At 38.1% G+C, this 22,574-nt stretch overlaps 1 protein-coding gene across 1 annotated transcript in view; it reads right to left on the reverse strand.

Annotated features, from left to right (window-relative positions):
• Nucleotides 1-20,484, reverse strand: part of LOC111325216 (uncharacterized) — a 43,788-nt gene extending 23,304 nt beyond the window's left edge. Inside the window, exons 1-14 of the mRNA XM_088759055.1 lie at nt 20,380-20,484; nt 19,430-19,474; nt 17,745-18,077; nt 17,295-17,546; nt 16,538-16,661; nt 16,039-16,110; nt 14,767-14,838; nt 14,362-14,433; nt 11,764-11,835; nt 11,076-11,147; nt 9,573-9,644; nt 8,830-8,901; nt 8,030-8,101; nt 3,881-3,952 (exon numbers count right to left, since the gene is read on the reverse strand). Coding sequence (XP_088615181.1) covers nt 3,881-3,952; nt 8,030-8,101; nt 8,830-8,901; nt 9,573-9,644; nt 11,076-11,147; nt 11,764-11,835; nt 14,362-14,433; nt 14,767-14,838; nt 16,039-16,110; nt 16,538-16,661; nt 17,295-17,546; nt 17,745-18,077; nt 19,430-19,469 — 1,397 coding nt within the window. The 5' untranslated portion in view covers nt 19,470-19,474; nt 20,380-20,484. The remainder of the gene's footprint in view (nt 1-3,880; nt 3,953-8,029; nt 8,102-8,829; nt 8,902-9,572; nt 9,645-11,075; nt 11,148-11,763; nt 11,836-14,361; nt 14,434-14,766; nt 14,839-16,038; nt 16,111-16,537; nt 16,662-17,294; nt 17,547-17,744; nt 18,078-19,429; nt 19,475-20,379) is intronic.
• Between the last annotated feature and the right edge of the window lie 2,090 nt (nt 20,485-22,574).

The following is a 22,574-nucleotide window of genomic DNA, read 5'->3' on the forward strand; positions in this document are numbered from 1 at the left end:
GACAGACAGGAGTTTCGGAGGAGTTAATAAGAACTACCCGATGTTAATGCGAACTAAGCCAGCGTCTTTGAAATGCTCTGAACTCTCCGAAACAAAGCTTTCAAGCCATCTCCGGCCGTTCTATCTCAGTTCAAGTCACTCGGCATTCTGAAGTACCGTAGGCAACATGGTGCTCGAATCTCACGATCCACCGCAATCAAGAAAATCCCGGTGATTCAAGGCCACCGTTTCGTCAAGGCTGAAGGTCGGAAAGTGGATCGGAGTAACTTATTTAACATTCCGCTTGTCAACACAACTGACAAAACATCCACCTCTAAATCAAAGGGTTTCGCTGTCCCAAAATGTTTGTTTACGAACATTTGTGGCTTGTCGAAAACAAAAAGTCGTGTACGAGCATCTGTGGCGCTTGAGGCTGACCTGAGATCTCAGGAGATTGATGTGTGTATTGTCAGCAAAACTCATCTTTGCACTAATATGCCGGACGCCGTGGTGAATATCCCAAAGTACAATGTGTTCAGGCGGGACAGAGGTTGAGCAGACTTGGACAAAAGGAAAAAAGGGGTTGTTGCGGTCTATGAGAGAGACAGTCTTAAAGTCTTGGATGTCTATCGGTCCAATTTATATGAGTTTATTGCTTTGACAGTGCTGTTGCCGTCCGATCACATTATGCTAATTTGCGGCCTGTATAATCCTCCCAAGCATAGCTACCGGGATCTCGTCTTAATTAATTATATAATATCTTTTGTGGACCTTGTTTTGAACAACCACCCAGAAGGTGGGCATGCAAGAATCTAAGGCTTTGTCTGGCTGGGATTTCATGGTTGATTTTCCCACGCGGGGTAAAACTTTTACCGGCGGGATTAAAACTTAAACCTGTGCGCCGCAAAGTTCTTTTGCGGGACTGGAGGGAACTTCGGAAACAGTCATTTTATATGTCACTCATTACACTTGACTGGAGTGACGTTCTCAACGCGGTGGAAATAAACAAGGCGGTCGAGGTGCTTGAGGAAAAGATTCGTGCAGTGATGAATAGGTTTATGCCGCAAAAATCTGTACGCATGTCATCGCGTGACCCAGTTTGGATGTCCCCATTAGTCAAGTGTATGCTGAGGACTAGGTCCCGTATATCTTTAAACAACATGGAACGTCTGTCTTTATTTAATAAACGCATTTCTGAGCTGATAACCGAGAACAGAAGAAAACCGGCTGTCATTGGTAGCGGTGAGTGGTGGAGGGGCGTGGACGCCCTATCGCAGCGTCGCAGGTCATCGTTGATAAATTTGGACAAGAATTCTCTAGTTCGTCTGAACGACTACTTCGCCAGCGTGTGCTATGATGACACTTACGTTGGACCTATTGATACGGATATCGCGAACAGTGTAAAGCCCCCGAAAATATCTGAGCGGTATGTTTGGAATACCTTAGTTCATGTAAAGAAAACGGCAATGGGACCAGACGACCTCCCGTACTAGATCTGGAAAGACTGCTGAGCTGCTCACACCAATCGTCACTCACGTTTGGAATCTGTCGCTGTCTACTCATACATGGCCAGACTCCTGGAAGAGGGTAAATGTTAATCCTCTCCCCAAAGTGAACATGCCTATAGAGGACTCAGACTACCGTGGTATTAATGTTACTCCCGTTATTGCCCGTTTGTTCGAGAAGGTCGTGTATCGTACACAAGCACAGTCAATCATTGAGAACAACCTGAGCCACACCCAATTTGCATATAGATAGGCGGGTAGTTGCACAAATGCCTTGCTCGCTATCCAGCACCAGACATACAAGTATTTAGATAGTAGTGACTATAGCGCAGTGCGAATTTTTACCATGGACCTCAGTAAGGCTTTCGATTTTGTGAACCATGCTATTTTGTCTGCCAAACTGAAACAGCTACCTCTAAATCCGTACATTATCAATTGGTATCATAGTTTCCTCGATGCAAGACAACAACGTGTTGTTAGTTATAATTTTTCAGGACAGTGGAAATCTGTCAATAGAGGAACCACACAAGGTGGTGTAAGCGGACCGTATCTTTTTAATATATTTTTGAATGATTTGGAGATTTTTTTTAATGGCTGCCCTGTGCTTTTTAAATATGCCGGTCATTCCACTATTCTTTCGCCTATCACCAGGAATAGTGACCCGTCTGCCGACTTAGTAGGACAGTTCTTAACATGGTGTAAAGACAATAGAATGCTCTGCAACCCTTGCAAATGTAAAGAGCTGGTTGTTAGAAAGAAAAATCATAATGTACTCTACTCTCCAATTAGTAATATTCCCCAATGTAATAGCTTCGTTTTAGTAGGAGTTACTTTACAGAGTGACGGAAAATTTGATGAGCATGTAAGAACTAAGCTTGTCAAAGCAAACAAGTGTTTACACGTCCTACGAACATCGAGTAAGGAACATTACTCTCAGGCAGAGATTGATCATCTTTTTATATCCATTGTTTTTCCTTTTCTTTTAGCTCAGCACTTTCAGTCTATGGGGCATCTGAGTCCGATCTTACGGTTGTACAAAACTTTTTAGACCGATGTCATAAACCCCGTTTTATCTCATTTCCAGTTTTTATTAAGGAACTTTTTACACAAACAAGACCGAAACATTTTGAAGAAACTAAAATCAACGGACTGCCACCCCCTGAAAGACATCATTCCTGTCCAAAAGACATATGTACATAATCTTAGAAAAAAAGGCTGCGCACGCCCGAAGATTAATACACAGCGCTTTATGAACACCTTTGTAAATAGGTTGATATTTAAGCTCCATTTATTGTAATGACATACTTTTTAATTCATAATATGTATGTAGAGTTCTGTTGTAGGTTTTCTGAATTCATTGTAACATAAGATATGTAGTTTTATCTTATGATGGAATAAAGACTTTATTATTATTATTATTAGTTATGAAAAAGTTGGCCCGAGCTATTTCCTTTTATTTACTGAAATTATGGAATTGGAAGATGAAGACAATTATCACAACAGCAGACACTTTGCTGACTGTAACATGGGATACATTTACATTGTTAAGGCAGCAATCTTGTTTTTGAGGCTATGAACTGACAAACAGACCACATCGGCCCTGACTTGATAGATAGTAGCCTACATGGATAACATGGAAAATAAAAATGGAATAATTTGGCAATGAACAAAGGAGGGAGTATTAACAGTTGTGTGGTGGTAATCCATACAACTTTTGAACATTAAAAGTGTGTGTCATGGTGATGGAGTGCCTCCTCGGGAGTAAGAGTTTTCATCCTTGACAATCTGGTGCAAACTAGGCCGTCGAACTAGACGAGATTGTTTCCCTTCATGAAATTTTCCTGCGCCACGTTGAGTTCTTTTAAATGGACGGCAACTTATTGATATCAAGGGATTTATTTACTTCCTTCTATTTCGAAGGAATATGTTGTATGATTCAGAAGTGTAACCCACAATATGATCTTGATTACATCGCTATATATATATATATATAATAACAAAAAAGACACTATCAAAAGATTGAGGTCTTCACATTAGTATTTTACGGTGATGAGTAAAACATGCGTAGCAGTTGGTTACTACCGCGTTTGGGACAAGATCCACAACCACTGGGCTTACAATGAGAAAGAAAGTCGTGAAGTGACCAAGTGCGGATACCGAACCAAATAAAATCCTTTATAGTGTTAGACCACAATAAAATAAAGGGTGAAAAAGATTTCCTTTACCACATCTATTTAAAGAATGATACAAATGGGTGATAAGTTTCAGCCTCCCTTAATCAATTGTACTATGGTGACATATGAAACCCAGGTAGACGACGGGAAAGTTATGAAATTCTGGAGCCGGAACACAGTTTCTGCCAAATGACCATTACACGGCAAGGACGTTGTACTTACAGCTCTCTGAGATATAGATTATCTCTGAAAGTGTCTGAAGGCAATTCCTTTAGTTGGTTATAGGACAAGTCACTACAAAAGCAGAAACAAGGAAGTTTTGTGAATCTTATGAACTCGCTGATAATCGATTTGAGGTAACTGGGTATGCTGATAATGAATGTGTTGTAAACTGTAGGCTACGAGCAGTCTCTCTTTTTCGGCGAAGTTCGGCGCTCGAAAAGAAGGGAAATCTGACTAAACAAAAGTGATAAACGTCTGCTTCGAGCTCATAACGTAAAACTATTACTGGCTATCGGCTTGAAAACGTAGATCGAGCGTATGCCGTGAAACTCGGTGGAAATGAATGCTTAAAACCATTACAGAGTATAGCATGATTTAGAAAAAAACAAAAAAAAAGCAAAGGGTCCAAACTTATGGAAAGTCTATGGAAAAGCTACGTAAGATACTTAGGGGTATATGGTGGTTTGTATTTACAGACTTTTTAATCCGTGAAGCTGATGAAAAATTCTGGATGGCAAGTCCTTTAACTGGTTATCAGACAGGGCCGCTATTTTATGATAAAAGATCATAACAGAACTTTAAGGTGCCAGATATTACCGTAGCAATCCCATTAAATGGCTTTGTTTACCATCGCCTGACCGACTCGTTTTGTTGGGAAAGCGGAAAGAAAGGAACAGTTTCCAGACACACGATAGTAGCAGCGGAAATGCAATTGTATCAAGAAGCCTACTTAAAGCCTATGAAACCAAGTCATGCTATTAAAAACTCGCGACGATAATGTCTTTTACTGATTCTTAGACAAGTCCCTGTCACCAACATAGGACATAATAATAGTGCAAGGTTTAGCTCTAAGTTATGATTAAGGCTATAGCAGTATGTTAATAAGGAAAGCGAGTTACTGTTTATTAATTGGTAGGGTGATAGGTATAGAAAAGGTCGTTACCCGACGAGGGAATTCCGCGTTAAATTGCACGCGAAAACCGATATCGCGAAAACCGATATCGGTTTTCAAGTGCAATTTAATGCGGAATTCACGAGTCAGGTAATGAATTTTCCTTCAACTTTCATTTAATAAAATATGAAAACAAGGAAACAGCAATAATATTGTTTGCTTTTATTCTAAGCGCGCGCTCCAGAAAGCCAATTCGAAGTCAGCGGTCAGAACTATCCTTGCGTTAGCGAACAGGAAGCAAGGTCAATCGTACACGTTTGAACCTCTGACATCTGAAACTTGTTTTTACATTCGTTTTCAAACTTTTTTAAACAAGCTTCACACTATCTAAGGATAATGGTAGTATTTCACTGAGTTTATAAGCCGTTTATTTTTAGAGTCCCTATGACGCCTACTTTTTAGCATCAAATCAAAAATAGAACCATAAAGGTGTCTGGTAGAGTTTTTGGGTGATTCTGGTGCTTCTTTGTTACTCTACGAGACGAAAAAGTCCGAAATTGTGGCGAATTTGGGCTTCCGGTATCTCTTTGGCCGTGTGGAAGAGTACTGGTACCTAAATATTCGTGACGTCATGGTAGTAAGTCCAAGTTTATCAAAGAAGCGAAGTGGGCTTGGAATCTATTGCTTACTATCTTCTAAGCAAAAAATAAATAAATACTAGATAAAATGCCGTTTCGATGTGTAGTTTGTGACTCGAATACTCCTGACTCGAAGAATATTCCTTTTATGGGAGATCAAAGGCCAGAGACCAAAACTTTTGGTACAATGAATATAAGAAGTTCATATATTTTGAACTGCGGTTGTAGATACGTATGATGCACGATCCTCGCAGTAGACAGCGCTATTTATGCAATAGCGAAAATCAGACCTGAAAAAAGTCAGGCCTGTACGGGATTCGAACCACTGACCTCTGCGATACTAGTGCAGCGCTCCACCAATTGAGCTAACAAGCCAACTGGGAGCAGGCCGTTAAGTTGATTCGTAATAAACCCGTGATGTTAAATCAGATACAATGAACATATGGAGTTCATATATTTTGAACTGCGGTTGTAGATACGTATGATGCACGATCCTGTCATTATGTTACAATATGCTCTCGATGAAAGTAAGCTATTGTTTATTAGATATGGTGGTTAGCATTAAATGACAATCTCGTTGGTGTTCTAATTTGTGGAAAGAGGACTCCTTGGAAAATTCCTGTTATTTTTCTTAGTATAATAGTTCTGTTCGACGAGTTGTTTTTAATCAAGACAAGGAGCTAACTATTCATACCACGGAAAGCTAGCCTTCGAAAGGCTAGAGCTAATACATATAAATAAAATTGACTCTTTCATTCCTCATTATTACTCGCGAAAATACGTTCCTTTCAGCTTGAAATACTATCTCTCTCAGTCGATCAACAAAAACGTTTCTTTGAGGAATTGGAAGTCACATAAAAGACAAAATGATTTATAGGCATGCAAAAGTGACTATATTTGAATAACTTACAATTTAATTACCTAGCACTATTATCCTTGTGCGTGATACCTCACTGTAATAACTACCACAACTCTGAGAGACAGGGTTAGGAACAGGTAAGCAGCCATCATACCCCTCCATGCTCTTTTCGATTTAATGATATGCTTTTGCTCCCGATTGATAAAGGTTGGTTTTATATGAGAAAAATCTTACTCACATCGGATTACTAATCAGACTTACAGGTAATAACTTAAAAAAAGTTATGTTTTCAAAAAGATGAAATGACTATCTGCTGCTAGGACTCAAAATCTGAAAGTGGCATTGGATCACGTTGTGGCTCACAAAGTTGCATAATTTTTCATTGCTTTACGGGTGGACAATGGCCATCTAGGCTTATTTTAAGCATCAGGGAAATTCAAAAGAAAGGAGAAATTTCCAGATACACGATATGATGATACGTTTTTTCTCATCAAAGAAATCACAATTTGGACCTGATCTCAGTTAGCTATGAGTAAGGCATTAACATCTACTCTCACGTTACTATTCATTAGATACGTAGGGTGGCAGGACTATCTGCTAGGACACAAAATCTGAAAGTGGGATTGCATCGCGTTGTGGCGCACGAAATTGTCGAAGTTGCATAATTATTCATTGTTTTACGGGGGGAAAACGGCCATGTGGGCGTAATTTGAACTTTTTGATTTTATTTGGCGCTCGAAAAGAAGGGAAATCAGACTAAACAAAAGAGTTAAACTTCTGCTTCGAGCTCACAACGCAAAACTATTGCTGGCTATCGGCTTGAAAACGTAGATCGAGCGTAAGCCGTGAAATTCGGTGGAAATGAATGCTTAAAACCATTACGGAGAATAGCATGATTTAGAAAAAAACAAAACAAAAACAAAAGGTCCAAACTTAGGGAAAGTCTATGGAACAGGCACGTAAGATACTTAGGGGTATATGGTGGCTCGTACTTACAGACGTTTTAATCCGTCAAGCTGATGAAAAATTCGGGATGGCAAGTCCTTTAAGTGGTTATCAGACAGGCCGCTATTTTTTGATAAAAGATCACAACTGAGCTTTAAGGTGTTAAGGTGCCAGATATTACCGTAGGAATCCCATTAAAGGGCTTTGTTTACCATCCCCAGACCAACCCGCTTTGTTGGCAAAATAAAAAAGAAAGGAACAGTTTCCTGACACTTAATAGGACAAATCTTTTTTGTTATTAGAGAAATCACAATTTGGACCAGGTCTCAGTAATTATTAAGGTGTTAGCCTTGAACTCTCAACAAAACGGAGTTCTTAATCGGTAAATATGTAGGAGAGTTGCTAATTCAAATTGCTCTCTTGAGTACTTTTTTTGAATAGGAGTGGAATTGCATTTATATCAAGAAGCCTCCCCTGCTTATAGCCGATTGAGCCAAGTCATCATGGTTTTTAAAAACTCCCGGCGGTAATGTCCTTAGATGATTTTTAGACAAGCCTCTGTTACCAACATAGGATATAATAATAGTGTTCAGCTTTAAGTTATGATTAAGGCTATAGCATTACGCTTACAATGAAAGCAAGATACTGTTTATTAAATGGTAGGGTGGAAAGTATTACACAATATCCTCATGGGTCTTACATGTGGCAAAGTGAGTCTTTGAGAAATGTCCTTTGATTTTGCGTACACATTAGATTTGCAAAGGCAAAGTTACCCACGTTACTGGAATTGCATGTGTATCAAGAATATCACTTACAGCCGATCAATCTGCCTCAATTGATTAAAAGCTCCTTGTGGTAACGACTTTATCCGATTTTTTGACAAATCCCTGTAACCAACATTGGATAACAAAGTGTCAGCTATGATCACTGTTCTAGCAATATGCTCTCAATGAAAACAGATTATTGTTTATTAGATGTGGTGGTTAGCATTAAATGGCAATCTCGTTGATACCCCTCCATGCTCTTTTGAACTTAGTGATATGCTGTTGTTCCTGATTGATAAAGGTTGTTTTATCTCTGATGGTCACTTTTTATTCGACGACTGAAACACACCTTGAAACAACAACCTCGTGGTCGAAAACATACTTTATATAAAAAGAACTGTTCAGTCCATCTATTACATTCTTAAAACGAGAAAATTGATATCTGCTAGGACACAAAATCTGAAACTGGGATTGCATCGCGTTGTGGCGTACGAAATTTCCGAATTTGCAAAAGTTTTCATTGCTTCACGGGGGAAAAACGGCCGACAAGTCGTATTTTGGTTTTATGGATTTTTTACAGAGAAGCAAGGTGCAATGGAATTTTTTGACATAATTCTTCAAAAAGGTTCCTCCAAAGGGTCATCTAGGAAAAATAAAATGAATTATGAACTTCTTCCACTGTCGCTGTATTCTCGATATTTATGATCAGTGGCTCTTAAAATCATTTCAGATTATGAAAGTATTGAGGAAAAACAGAAAGAAAAACGAAAACAAGAAGAAAAGTCCAAACTTTTGGAAAATCTATGGAACAGCCACTTAAGATACTGAGGGGTAGGGTGGTTCGTACTTACAGACTTGTTAATCCGTGAAGCTGATCAAAAACACCGGATGACAAGTTCTTTAGCTTGTTATCAGACAGGTCGCTATTTTTAATAAAAGATCACAACAGAGTTTTAAGGTGCTAGATATTACCGTAGTAATTCCCTTCAAGGGATTCGTTTATCATCACTTCACCGACCCGCTTTGTTGGGAAAGTGAAAAGAAAGGAAAAATTTCCAGACACACGATATGATGATACGTTTTTGTTTATTAAAGAAATCACAATTTGGACTAGATCTCAGTTAGCTATGAGTAAGGTATTAACATCTACTCTCACGTTACTATTCATTAGATAAGTAGGGTGGCAGGACTATCTGCAGGGACACAAAATCTGAAAGCGGGATTGCATCGCGTTGTAGCGCACGAAATTGTCGAAGTTGCATAATTATTCATTGTTTTACGGGGGGAAAACGGCCATGTGGGCGTAATTTGAACTTTTTGATTTTATTTGGCACTCGAAAAGAAGGGAAATCAGACTAAACAAAAGAGTTAAACTTCTGCTTCGAGCTCACAACGCAAAACTATTGCTGGCTATCGGCTTGAAAACGTAGATCGAGCGTAAGCCGTGAAATTCGGTGGAAATGAATGCTTAAAACCATTACAGAGAATAGCATGATTTAGAAAAAAACAAAACAAAAACAAAAGGTCCAAACTAGGGAAAGTCTATGGAACAGGCACGTAAGATACTTAGGGGTATATGGTGGCTCGTACTTACAGACGTTTTAATCCGTGAAGCTGATCAAATATTCCGGATGGCAAGTCCTTTAACTGGTTATCAGACAGGCCGCTATTTTATTGATAAGAGATCACAACTGAGCTTTAAGGTGCCAGATATTATGATATGCTTTTGCTCCCGATTGATAAAGGTTGGTTTTATATGAGAAAAATCTTAGTCACAGATAGATAGATAGATAGATAGATAGTTTATTATCAAAAACCTTGCAGCCACAGGCTGAATTACGTTTGATTTACAATAAAATATATACTACAAAAAATACATGGCTAAGAAGAACTAATTAAAAAGACAAAAATATATAATTAAGAGAAAAACAATATTACATCATTGCTTTATGGACATAGTGATGGATAAAACTATTTCGAGTACGAATGGTGTGGAGGCGCCGTGTAGTAAAAGAGTGCTGACTCCTTAAATTGACTTCGCACTCATTCTTGGGAGGTAGTAAGCTATAGAGCTTGTGCGAGGGATTAGACAGGATGGAATTAAAAAGCTTATCACATAAGAACTCGCGGCGGTTGTGTAAGGGAACTAGACCAGTCAAAAGAAGCGCCTCATTGTACGAACAATCTGGATAGATAATACGTAAAGCTCGCCTTTGACATCTCTCAAGATCTACTGAAAGGTATTGCGGGAGGCTATGATGATAAACAGGGCATGCATATTCAGTGACAGGCCTAATACAAGTCAAATAGAAGAGCAAAAGTTCCTCCGACTTGACCTGTGCACGCTTAAGCTGACGCAAAAAATACAGGCGCTTGTTTACTTTCTTTACAACTTCGGATACGTGATTATTCCACGTGAGATCGCAAGATATCTGCAAACCTAAGATCTTTGCTTGCTCTACACACTCTAAGTTCTGATCATTAACCTTAATTGGATCAAAGTTCTTTCTAGAGTGACTGAATGTTATGCGCAGTTCCTTGCACTTGGTTTCATTTAATTGGAACTTGTCAGCAGAAGCTTGCGTCGCGAGTTCGTCAACCGCTTGTTGGATTACTGATCACACTTACAGGCAATAACTTAAAAAAAGTTATATTTTTCAAAAAGATAAAATAACTATCTGATTCTAGGACTCAAAATCTGAAAGTGGCATTGGATCGCGTTGTGGCTTACGAAATTGCCCAAGTTGCATAATGTTTCATTGCTTTACTGGTGGACAACGGCCATCTGGGCTGATTTTGATCTTTTGGATTTTTTTTTAAGATACCAAAGTGTAATGGAACTTTTTGACATAAATCTTCAAAAGAGTCATCCATAGGGTCTTCTAGGAATAAATAAATTGAATTACGAACTTTTTCAAATGTCGCTATATTCTCGATATTTAAGATCAGTGGCTCTTCAAATCATTTCAAAGTATGACAGCATTTAGGAAAAACAGAAAAAAAAAAACAAAAACAAACAAAAAAGAGTCCAAACATATGGAAAATCTATGGAACATTCACTTAAGATACTGAGGCGTACATGGTAGTTCGTACTTACAGAATTTTTAATCCGTGAAGCTGATCAAAAAGTCTGGGTGGCAAGTCCTCTAACTGGTTATCAGACAGGTCGCTATTTTTAATAAAAAATATCGCAACTGAGCTTTAAGGTGCCAGATATTACCATAGCAATCTCATTAAAAGGCTTAGTTTACCATAGCCTGACCGACCAGCTTTGTTGGGAAAGTGAAAAGAAAGGAACAGTTTCCAGACACACAATATGATGATACGCTTTTTCTTATTAAAGAAATCACAATCTGGACGAGGTCTTAGTTAGCAATGATTAAGGTGTTAGCATTGTGCTCTCAAGAAAAGGGAGTTACTATTTATTAAATAAATAGGGTGTTAGGTATTTCAAATTGCTCTCTTGGAAATCCTTAAAAGTAGCAGCGGAATTGCATTTGTATCAAGAGGCCTACTCAGAGCCTATGAAGCAAAGTCATATTATTAGAAACGGTGGTAATGCTTTTAAGTGATTCTAAACAAGCCCCTGTCACCATCACAGGACATAATAAAAGTGTAAGGTTTCGCTCTGAGTTATGATTAAGGCTATCGCGTTATGCTATATATCTTGAATGCGGCAAGATGAGTCTGAGAAATGTCTGTTAATTTTGCGTATACGTACTATTTGCAATTACAAGGCTACACACATTAATGGAATTGCATGTGTATCACTGAATATCACTTACAGCGAAACGATCCGCCTCAATTGATTAAAAACTCCTCGCGGTAACGACTTTATCCTATTTTTTGAGAAGTCCCTGTAACCAACATTGGATAAAAAGGTGTCACCTATGATCACTATCCTAGCAACATGCTCTCAATGAAAGCAAGTTATTGTTCATTAGATATGGTGATTAGCATTATATGGAAAACTTATTTGTGTCCTAATTTATGGCAAGAAGACTCCTTGGACAAATTCCGGTCATTTTTCTAAGTATAGTACTTTTGTTCGACGAGTTGTTATTAATCAAGACAACGAGCCCACCATTCATACCAAGGAAGACTATGTTTCGAAACGCTTGAATAGATACATATAAATAAAAATGACTCTTTTATTCCTCATTATTGCTCGTGAAAATACGTTCCTTTCCGCTTCTAAAATTATCTCTGTCAGTAGATCAACGAAAACGTTTCTTTGAGGAACTCGTAGTCTTCTCAATAGGACAATCACATAAAAGACATAATTATTTGTAGGCATGCAAAAGTGACTTTATTTGAAGAACTTACAAGTTAGTTACCTAGTACTATTATTCATGTGTGTCATAACTCACTGCAATAGCTACAACAATTCTGAGAGATAGGGTTAAGAACAGGCAAGCAGCCATCATACCCCTCCGTGCTCTGTTGGACTTAATGAGTACTATACATTATACATTTTTACGTTTATATAGCGCAGACTTCTATGTGGATATATTCAGTCGCGCTTAAAGTATTTAAGGTTGAGATCGGATTTTTATCAGGCACCTCTGGCAGCCGCTTCAGTCCATGTAGTGATCTCACCCTCCCACCCATCCCACCCCAGGAGGACATCCACTACACAGTAATGTCGTGCATGGGAAATTTACGTCTCTTACCCCTAACCTTACAGGAGACGGGACCCACGGCTTTACGTCTTATCCGAGAAGACGAAACAATGTGAGTGAAGCATCTTGCTTGAGGACACAACGTTATACCCCAGCCAGGACTTGAACCCGGGCCAACCGACCCAGAGTCCAGCGCACTGACCACTGGACTACTCACGCCTCACGCCTTAATGATATGCTTTTGCTCCCGATTGAGAAAGGTTGGCTTATATAAGAGAAATCTTACTCACATTGGGTCACTGATCAGACTTAAAGGTAACAACTTAGCAAAAAGTTTACATTTTTGTAAGAAAATGTCTCTCAGCCGACAATTGACACTTTAATCCGCGAAACTAAACTCTACTCGCAGATGGTCGCTTTTTTTATTCGACGACTGAAACACATCTCGAAACAGCAACCTCGTGTTCGAAAACATACTCTATATAAAAAACCTGTTCAGTCCATCTATTAAACTTTCAAAACAACAAAATGAATATCTGCTACGACACAAAATCTGAAAGTGGGATTGCATCGCGTTGTGGCGTACGAAATTGCCGAATTTGCATAATTTTTCATTGCTTCCCGGGGGGAAAACGGCCGTCGAGGCGTACTTTGATTTTTTGGATTTTTTACAGAGAAACAAAACGCGATGGAATTTTTTGACATAATTCTTCAAAAAGGTTCATCCAAAGGGTCATCTAGGAAAAATGAAATGACTTATGAACTTCTTCCACTGTCGCTGTATTCTCGATATTTATGATCAATGGCTCTTAAAATCATTTAAGAGTATGACAGTATTGAGGAGAAATAGAAAAAAATGAAATTCGGTGGAAATGAATGCTTAAAACCATTACAGAGAATAGGATGATTTAGAAAAAAACAAAACAAAAACAAAAGGTCCAAAGTTATGGAAAGTCTATGGAACAGCCACGTAAGATACTTAGGGGTATATGGTGGTTCGTACTTATAGACTTTTTAATCCGTGAAGCTAATCAAAAATTCGGGATGGCAAGTCCTTTAACTGGTTATCAGACAGGCCGCTATTTTTTGATAAAAGATCACAACTGAGCTTTAAGGTGCCAGATATTACCGTAGCAGTCAAATTAAAGGGCTTTGTGTACCATCGCCAGACCAACCCGCTTTGTTCGCAAATTGAAAAAGAAAGGAACAGTTTCCAGACACTCAATAGGACAAATCTTTTAGTTATTAGAGAAATCACAACTTGCACCAGGTCTTAGCAATTATTAAGGTGTTAGCATTTAACTCTCAACAAAAGGGAGTTCTTAATCGGTAAATATGTAGGGGAGTAGCTATTTCAAATTGCTCTCTTGGGTATCATTGTAAGTAGCAGCAGAATTGCATTTGTATCTAGAAGCCTCCCCTTATTACAGCCGATGGAGCCAAGTCGTGTTATTAAAAACTCCTGGCGGTAATGTCTTTAGATGATTTTTAGACAAGCCTCTGTTACCAACATAGGATATAATAATAGTGTTCGGCTCTAATTTGAGATTAAGGCTATAGCATTACGCTTACAATGAAAGCGAGAGACTGTTTATTAAATGGTAGGGTGGTAAGTATTACTCGATATCCTCTCGGGTCTTATATGTGGCAAGGTGAGCCTTTGAGAAATGTCTTCAAGTTAATTTTGCGTACACATTAGATTTGCAAAGGCAAAGTTACCCACGTTACTGGAATTGCATGTGTATTAAGAAGATCACTTACAGCCGACCAATCCGCCTTAATTGATTAAAAACTCCTTGCGGTAACGACTTTATCCGATTTTTTGACAAATCCCTGTAATCAACATTGGATAACAAAATTTCAGCTATGATCACTGTTCTAGCAATATGCTCTCAATGAAAACAAGTTATTGTTTATTAGATGTGGTGGTTAGCATTAAATGAGAATCACGCCGGTACCCCTCTGCTCTTTTGGACTTAACGATATGCTGTTGCTCCAGATTGATAAAGGTTGGTTTATCTAAAAGAATCTTACTCATATCGGCTCACTATTCGGAATTAAACGTAATAACAAAACAAGAAATTTATATTTTGAAAAAGGTAAAAGGACCGTCTGCTAGCACGCAAGTAGCAGCGGAATTGCATCTGTCTTAAGAAGGGTACTTACAGCCTGTGAAGCCAAGTCATGTTATTAAAAACTCCTGGCGGTAATGTCTTTAACTGATTTTTAGACAAGTCTCTGTCACCAAAATTAGACATAATAAAAGTGTCAAGTCCTAACCCTCAGCGATGAGAAAAGTTGTAGCAATATGCTTCCAAGGAAAGCAAGTTACTGTCTATTAAAAGGATAGGGTGGTAAATATTACGGAGTGATCTCTTGGTTATTCTTTTACGTGGCAAGGAGAGTCCTTGAAAATTTCTTGAAATCTTCTGTACGTATGAGTTTGCAAGCATAAGATTGCAAGCATCAGTGCGGCCTTCGACAAAAATCTCCTGACGATCGATGTTGTTGCAATTTGACTTTTTAAGAAGTCTTTGTTCTGCTTACAACGAGAGCGGTGTATTCATATTCATTAAATTAATAAGTAAGTATACACTACATAATGACTTCTTGGGTATCCTTTTTTGTGGCAAAAAGAGTCCTTGGAAAAACTCTTCTGATTTTATGTAGATATATAAGATCTACAAGATTGCACGCTTCATTGGAATTGCAAGTATATCCAGAAGACTACCTACAACCACTTATTTCAAAGGTTCTCTCCACTGCTAATGATATTTTATCATTTAAATATTTAATATCTAAGGAGCAAATATTTTTTGGGCTTCTTCCAAAAAATGGTTTGGAATTCAAGAGTCTTATAATGTCAAACGCGACCAGTGGAAAACCCGAACACCAGAAAACAATCCTGGCGATAATTTCTTTAACTCGTTCCTAGACAGTTCCCTATTATCACGAATCATTAGGTAGTTTATTTATCTCGCCGCTGGACATGTTTTATAAAATATTTTGATCCTGAGGTAAGGAAATGAGTGTAACGTTGAAAAATCGTTTTCACCATCTGATTATCACGCAATGTTATAAAATGTTAATAAAAGGAGACTAATTCGATAGTTTTACGGCGCGACGTTGCCAGAAATTGCAAATTAAAATAGATAAAATGGAGATCGTAGAATATTTAAGTTTACTTTAGACTTCTAGATTCGTAGATTTTAACAGGCGATGCGGCGAGTGACCAATAGTTTGAAAACACACTGAAACAATTATCTGTAAGGACCTTTCGAGAAAAAGAGAACTGTTCATCAGCGATGTTGCGTAGGATAAGTCACATAAAGAAATCGATATATTTCAATTTACCGCCTTAAAGTACAAATAAAGTCTCTCTATCACAGAAGATTGAGAAGGAAAAGGCTTTTCAGCTAGAAAAGAGTTCTTCCTTACAGGTATCGTAGCCAGCTTTTGTTAATGAAAATCTCTGGTGACATGGTCTTTAACTTGTTTTTGGACAAGTTCCTGAAAAAAATGAAAATGTCCAAGTCATTTACTGGCTGTGAACATTGAACCGTATTTCTCACAAAAAAGATCATTTTGTCTTATATGTGACAATTTCGACCATAAGGTAAAAAATTGCTTAGAATCTCACACCACATGTATCATAGAGAATTAATTCCGAGATTATAACAGATGTTGAAACGTTGTAGGGATCATGACATGATGTTACTGTGTCATACTTTCCGTTAAACCCACCAACACAGTAGTTGTCATTTATCACTCTAAAAATACCTCTGCTACTCATTCCCAGTCAGTTTTTTACAAACAAACCTCATACCTATGCGATGAAATCTGGGGCCGTAATCGATCTTCATCTCTAAAGAACCTAACATGTAACTTAATGCATCAGCTTCTTCTAGATCATGTTGCTTGTAACTTGACTACTTACAGTTTTACAGTAGCTCTTGGAATGCTCTGTGGAATTGATCTCAGCTGTTTCCGTTGACAATCAACACCCATGAAGCCCCTCATGTTACCTTTGAGAACTGTGCATTGACAAGGTTCAGGGCAGCCTAACAAACAATGGCAAGATATTTACTAAAGTTGATGTTTGGACACTTTACCTAAATTAGCTTTTGAATGCTCTCTTTAGATATTCTGCTCTATACAGTGTAGATCTCGATTTTCATCGCATATCATTTTGTCCCTGGCTTTGTTAAAAAGGAAAGTGTATTTGGGTAAAGAAATCTCATTTGCAGTGAGTAATAGTTAAAACAATAGATTTTTATCAGAAGTCGACGGACATCGAGTTATGAGCAATTCAATGATTTCAGATTCTTTACCATGACTAGAGAGACCCAAGTCAATACTTTTGTACAACAGTGTTGTAGAGAAAACAAATATTATTAGGCTTCTTAACGGGGTTTGTGTCATGCGCCAAACATTCATACATAACTGAATAGTCCCCAAGATTGCCTTGTTAAAAAGAAGAAAAGAATATCCATCCTCCCTGGTGGCAAGAGAAATCCCTCCTGCTCAATGTTTTCCTTTAAATGGAAGGCACGCGTGGTAGCCTGGTAATAAATGTTTTCTCTGTAATACTGTTAGGTTGGTACCATCCAAATTTCTTCAAAGCATTTTGTCAGAGGGACAATTATGTACATATATGCGCATACATTAACCTTAATTTAACTTGACAGACTTACTCTGAACAATGAGGCTGATGTTTTTCCTCTTCAACAGGCCATTGCTGTCCACCTCACAGCTGTACTTTGTATTTATTTCTTTTTCAGTAATGTTCAGTTGAAATTTTACACTTGTGCTGTTTTGCACAACAGCTCCATCTTTTCTCCAAACAATGTATGGAGCCGGTCCACCTTCTGCCTGGCACCACAAAGATGAAGAATGGTTGAACAGGACAAACTGCTTCTGTGGTACCTTTGTCAGGTTTGCAGGAACTAAAGAAAAATTCGTAGACTTAAATATTCATTTTTCGCCTTGACTCAAGCGTGGGAAGAAGTAACAATTCTGAGTCCCTAGGAGAAATTGAACCTCAGGCGTTCGAATACCGCGCTTCTGCGCTCTAGCTTTCTTATCATTTTCCCTCAGTTATACCATAAAAACATTTATTGAAATAAAACTTTCAAAATACTTACCTGTTTCACTTATTGCCTTTCCCTCATAGCTTGAGTTCGAAAACCGGTATTTTTGCTGAGCTGAAAATCTCAACCACATGTTATGTCCACTGGATCGCCGGATAATATCAGGGGTTTTCCTTCCACAAAATACACCCAGTAGTTTAGCAGACTGATTATAACCATCACGGATCTCAAGATACTCCTCATCTGCACAAGGCGCTCCAGGCACCCTGTAGGGCTTAGAGATGCGAAATCTTATTTCCACATATTGTCCTTTCTCCACTTGAATGAGCTTTGTTGTATCAAAGTCTGGGATACGTTTCTGAGAGTACACTTCCGTGATTATTGGAACTGTAACAAACAACGTACTCTTATTAAGGAATACGTATTCACATACATTGCGCAGAAATGCGATTAATCACTGATTGTGAAGTCTCCTGTTCAGTTCACTTTCATTTCTGCTCGCGCATGTCATATGTCTTTCGCTAACGACCAAACAAGTCGTCTCGCAAAAGTTTAACGCAGCCGCCAGGATTTGTATTAAGTAAAGTATTGTCTCCACGTTTTAGAAATATTAAAATATGTAATACAATGCTGTAAACATCTCCTGGAGGAAAGAAGCCATAAAAAGAGAATACTACCTTGACGGGATCGCAATGGCGACTGTTAGCGAAATAAATGAGTAGGTATGTGAACTATGATCACCATACACCCAGACGGACCAACGTTTGCTTAAAAAAGTTTGGCGCCGGGCCAGGAAATTTAGTTTGAATTATCCGAAGTATATGCCCTACAAAGATCGGCTTCGTAAACTTTCTCTGTTACAACTGGAGTATAGGAGGAAATGAAAGACTTGGCACTTATTTGCAAAGCTAGAGCAGGCCTCGTGGATCTCGGCCATAAAGGTTTCCTCTGCTAAACCGAAGTACATCAATTCACGCTAACTCAAATACTAAGTACCTATGCAAAACGAAACTATTTCACGTGTATCAGTTAGGCTGAACATCAATTGGGACATTGTTCTGTCTCCTGTTCCGTTTACTATTTTAATAGATATGATTTCATCATTCATTTTGTTTACCCAAGTTGTTTATTTACCTGTGCAACAAATTCAATAAGTACAAAATGCAACGTAGTCAAACCGCATCGGAACGCGTAACGCTTAATACTTGATCAAAGGAAACTTGAAGGAATGATAACGACGAGCAAATTTTTCACGGTCGGTCACTTCACTCTGCGAGTTCATATCTCAGCTAAGTGGCTACTGTGTCTTTAATGTGCTTGTGGGCTAACAAACACTAAAGAGTATAAATAAATGCATTACGTCCAGCAAAGAGCGACTGTAGCCACCATACGTTTTTCCAACTATGATTGGGTATCCTAATAACTCGAGGAAACTAACACTCACGAACGTGAGAGAGGTATATAGGGCTTGGAAATTTGATAGAGATGGGAATTTTCCAATGGTTAGTGATTCATCAGCTCTGGTTGTTTTTTCTTTTACAGTGATGCATACTTCACATTTTCTCAGAAGGTCTTTAAACTAACGCCAAAGAAATTGGGACTACTGGAAAGTTTTCTCGAAATTTGTTTCTTAGACTGAAAATTCACCACAAAGTGACACAGTTGTTTACCTCATGGAAAACAAAATTAAATTGAATAATTCATTAAACTTCTTAATTGAATAGGAACAATTAACTTACTTAAAACAGCAGTGAAAATCCACATGCTATTGATAGACATCTTCCCTAACAAAAGGAAATAAATGAATGTAAACTACGTCTATCCTGAAACCTGCACAGAGCTATAGTCATAAGCAATGCTGAAAATGTGCTTGTAGAGTTAGGCCAGTAATTATATAAATGTCTAGGAAAAAAATGAACAAGTCGTAAAGTAGTCGAAGTGAGATTGTTTAACGACCTTAACCGTGTACTGACTTATTTGCATTTCACTGCTATCTAAAAATAACTTGACAGTCTTGCAGTTGCTAATCTATTCTACACATGTAGTAAATTACTTGTCCAAATACATCAAAACTGACTGCGTATTATTTTTCGAGACAAAAAAAAAATAATCTCGGTCAAAAACAATTGTAAAAGGAAATATGGAATTTATTGTCGTTGTATGCTCCTATAATCCTGCACATCGCTCTTTCCTCTTTCCCTATTTTCCTTTGTTTTGTTTTGTTTTGTTTTTTTGTGAATAATGATATTGGACAATTTGAAATTTTGGAAATATCATTACTTAAAATTGTCGAGTTCAGTCGATCAATTATCCTGTATGGACATGTACTCTAGTGCTCTAGCCTATCCTGACGTTGTTTTTCAGCTAATTCTGCTCAAATGTAGGTGGAAAATTTGGGGCAGATAAAAATATCGGAAGTACCCGTGTCAAGAGTATTTTTTATTTATTCTTTTCCATTATTTTGAACTTTTTTCTTCTCAGGGCGAGTAAGTTTGTTTCTCATAATAATCCATGTTGTTCCATGCCCGTTTAACTGAGTTCACTTGAGCTCATCTAAACATCTTACGATGTTTGCCTAATGAAATTCATTTCTGGTTCTTTTAATGCAAACAACCTAATTTGCCTCGGTGAGACCTGATAAATAAATAGAATAAACCAACACAGCACGTATAACAACAAAGTCACCTACCTAAGGGAAGAATATCTTACAACTTGAGTTATCTCACGGCACGTGCTGTTCCAATCGCTTATACTATAGCACGGAAAATTTTCGGTCGTATGACTCAGAGAAAAATAATAATTTTGACAGATGTTTCAAGCTTCTGCTTTGATACGATAAAGGGAGAAGTTTCCCGTTATTTCACTATTATTTATTCATGTGAAGTTATAAATTAAAGTTTAACAAGAAGTTATTTTTCATAAAAAAGATCATGCTCTTTTCCTGGAACTAATATTGCGGGACATAGTGAAAAGTCACCCGTGAAAATTGATGTAGCCAAGTGAATCTGTTAGGATCCTATAAAACATTTCAGTCTCAAGATGGTGATCATAAGTAGCTAGTATGCATAAAGGGTCTGTGTTTCTTGTATTTTTTCTTTTTTTCGTTTAGCTTATTTGAATACGAATTGACCAAAATGGTAGGGGACGTTTTTTAAATTTGAGCCTCAGAGGAGAAAATCGAGAAAAGTTCCGCTCTTACAACTGAAAAAAAAAAAAACGAGTTAGATGTTGAAAAAGTGAAGGAAAAAGCTTCCAACTAGAAACTTTTAAGGCAGCCTAACGGCCTGGTCTACATCAGACGGAATAATTACTTGCCTCAGTTAAACCTAATAAATATATTGAATGAACCAACAGAGTACGTATAACAACAAAGTCGCCTACCAGTCGCGTTTACTATCGAACGGAAAATTTTAACTCAGATCCCTCAGAGAGCATGATAATTCCGACAGCTGTTTCAAACTGTCCCTTTATAAGAAAAAGCAAGGAGCATCCAGCAACTTATTTATTCGTCTCTAGTGTAGACGTATTCAATTTGTTTGTAAATAAAAGAACATTCTCTTTTTTTATAAATTGGCCCATTAAGGACATTGTTAAAGTTTACCGGCAAAAACAAAGGTAACCGGATATCTTTTAAGTTTTCGTAAAATACTTTAGGCTATGATCACACAGTACCGAACGAATTTTCGAACGGTCGAAAATTTCGACTGGACATTCTGTTTTCACGGAACCGTGTGAAAGTTTCCTTGTGTTCAGATGGAACTGATAAACGGATGAAGTTTATGACACTTGTCAGTGGTTTTATCATCTCCTCATGCGCACAAAGTTTTTTAAACAAGTGCAACTGAAATGGTGTTGACGAAAGAGAAAAAAAGCCAATTCGGATAGAAGCACGGATAACGAATATTTCACTTGGACGGATGAGGAGACAGCACTACTGCTTAACGTTGCTTTATCGTACGGTATGAGGAATTACAAGAAATTTTCATTGAAAGATATCCAAACAACGATGAATTCGAAGTAGACCCAGCACAGTTCCCAAACTGTAAGGATACTAGCATATTCTCCAAAGACAAAATCATTGTGAAGTTGAAGAGGATAAAGTTCGGTTATCGGAAAGCTGTAGATTCTGGAAGACGAAGCGGAGGTGGAAGAGTGGTACGTAACAGTCTTATTTGACGAATGCGCTGAACTATAGTCTGGATGTCCGGCTGTCGAAGCTATGGATAATGGCATTGAGACCGCGGAAGAGATATGCGGTAATTATAATCCTGACGAAAGTAAATCGGGGCTACTACCTTTCGCAGCAAATGACCCTGCAAGGGAGGATAACACTGGTGAGACAACCTCGCATGGAAGTGCCAAGGATGCAGGTGAAAAAACTGTTGATGCAAGAAGAAATTTAATTTCTAAGCTAAAAGAGAAAAAAAATTCCAAGCTCACGAAGAAAACCAGAACAGAGAACAGAATGTTAGCCCTTGGACAGGAAGAACTTCCGTTGAAAAAGAGAATGATCAATCAGCTTGAAAAGTCAGAAGAAAAATACATGGAAAGTATGCAAATTTTTACCGCTAGTTTACACCCTTTAAGCTCCACATTGCAGAATGGATTTAACATGCTGGGGATGATAATGCAGCAGAATCATCAACAGAACCAGCATCTGCAGTACAAACATCCCGAATATCAGCAACAGCAAAGCAACATGTCAGGTGTTTGGCATTTACAGGATCCTTCTCATTTAAGTAAGTTTTGAACAATAACATTCACACTGTGTCTACCCTAACTGTTGGATTGTGCACCGTTTTAGTACTCTGTTAACAAAGTTGAGTTGTGCTTATTATATGCACTACCAGTTTGCCAGCTCACTAGGTACAAAAACATTGGTAG

This window comes from Stylophora pistillata, chromosome 1 (assembly GCF_964205215.1).
Source record: "Stylophora pistillata chromosome 1, jaStyPist1.2, whole genome shotgun sequence".
NCBI lineage: Eukaryota > Metazoa > Cnidaria > Anthozoa > Scleractinia > Pocilloporidae > Stylophora > Stylophora pistillata.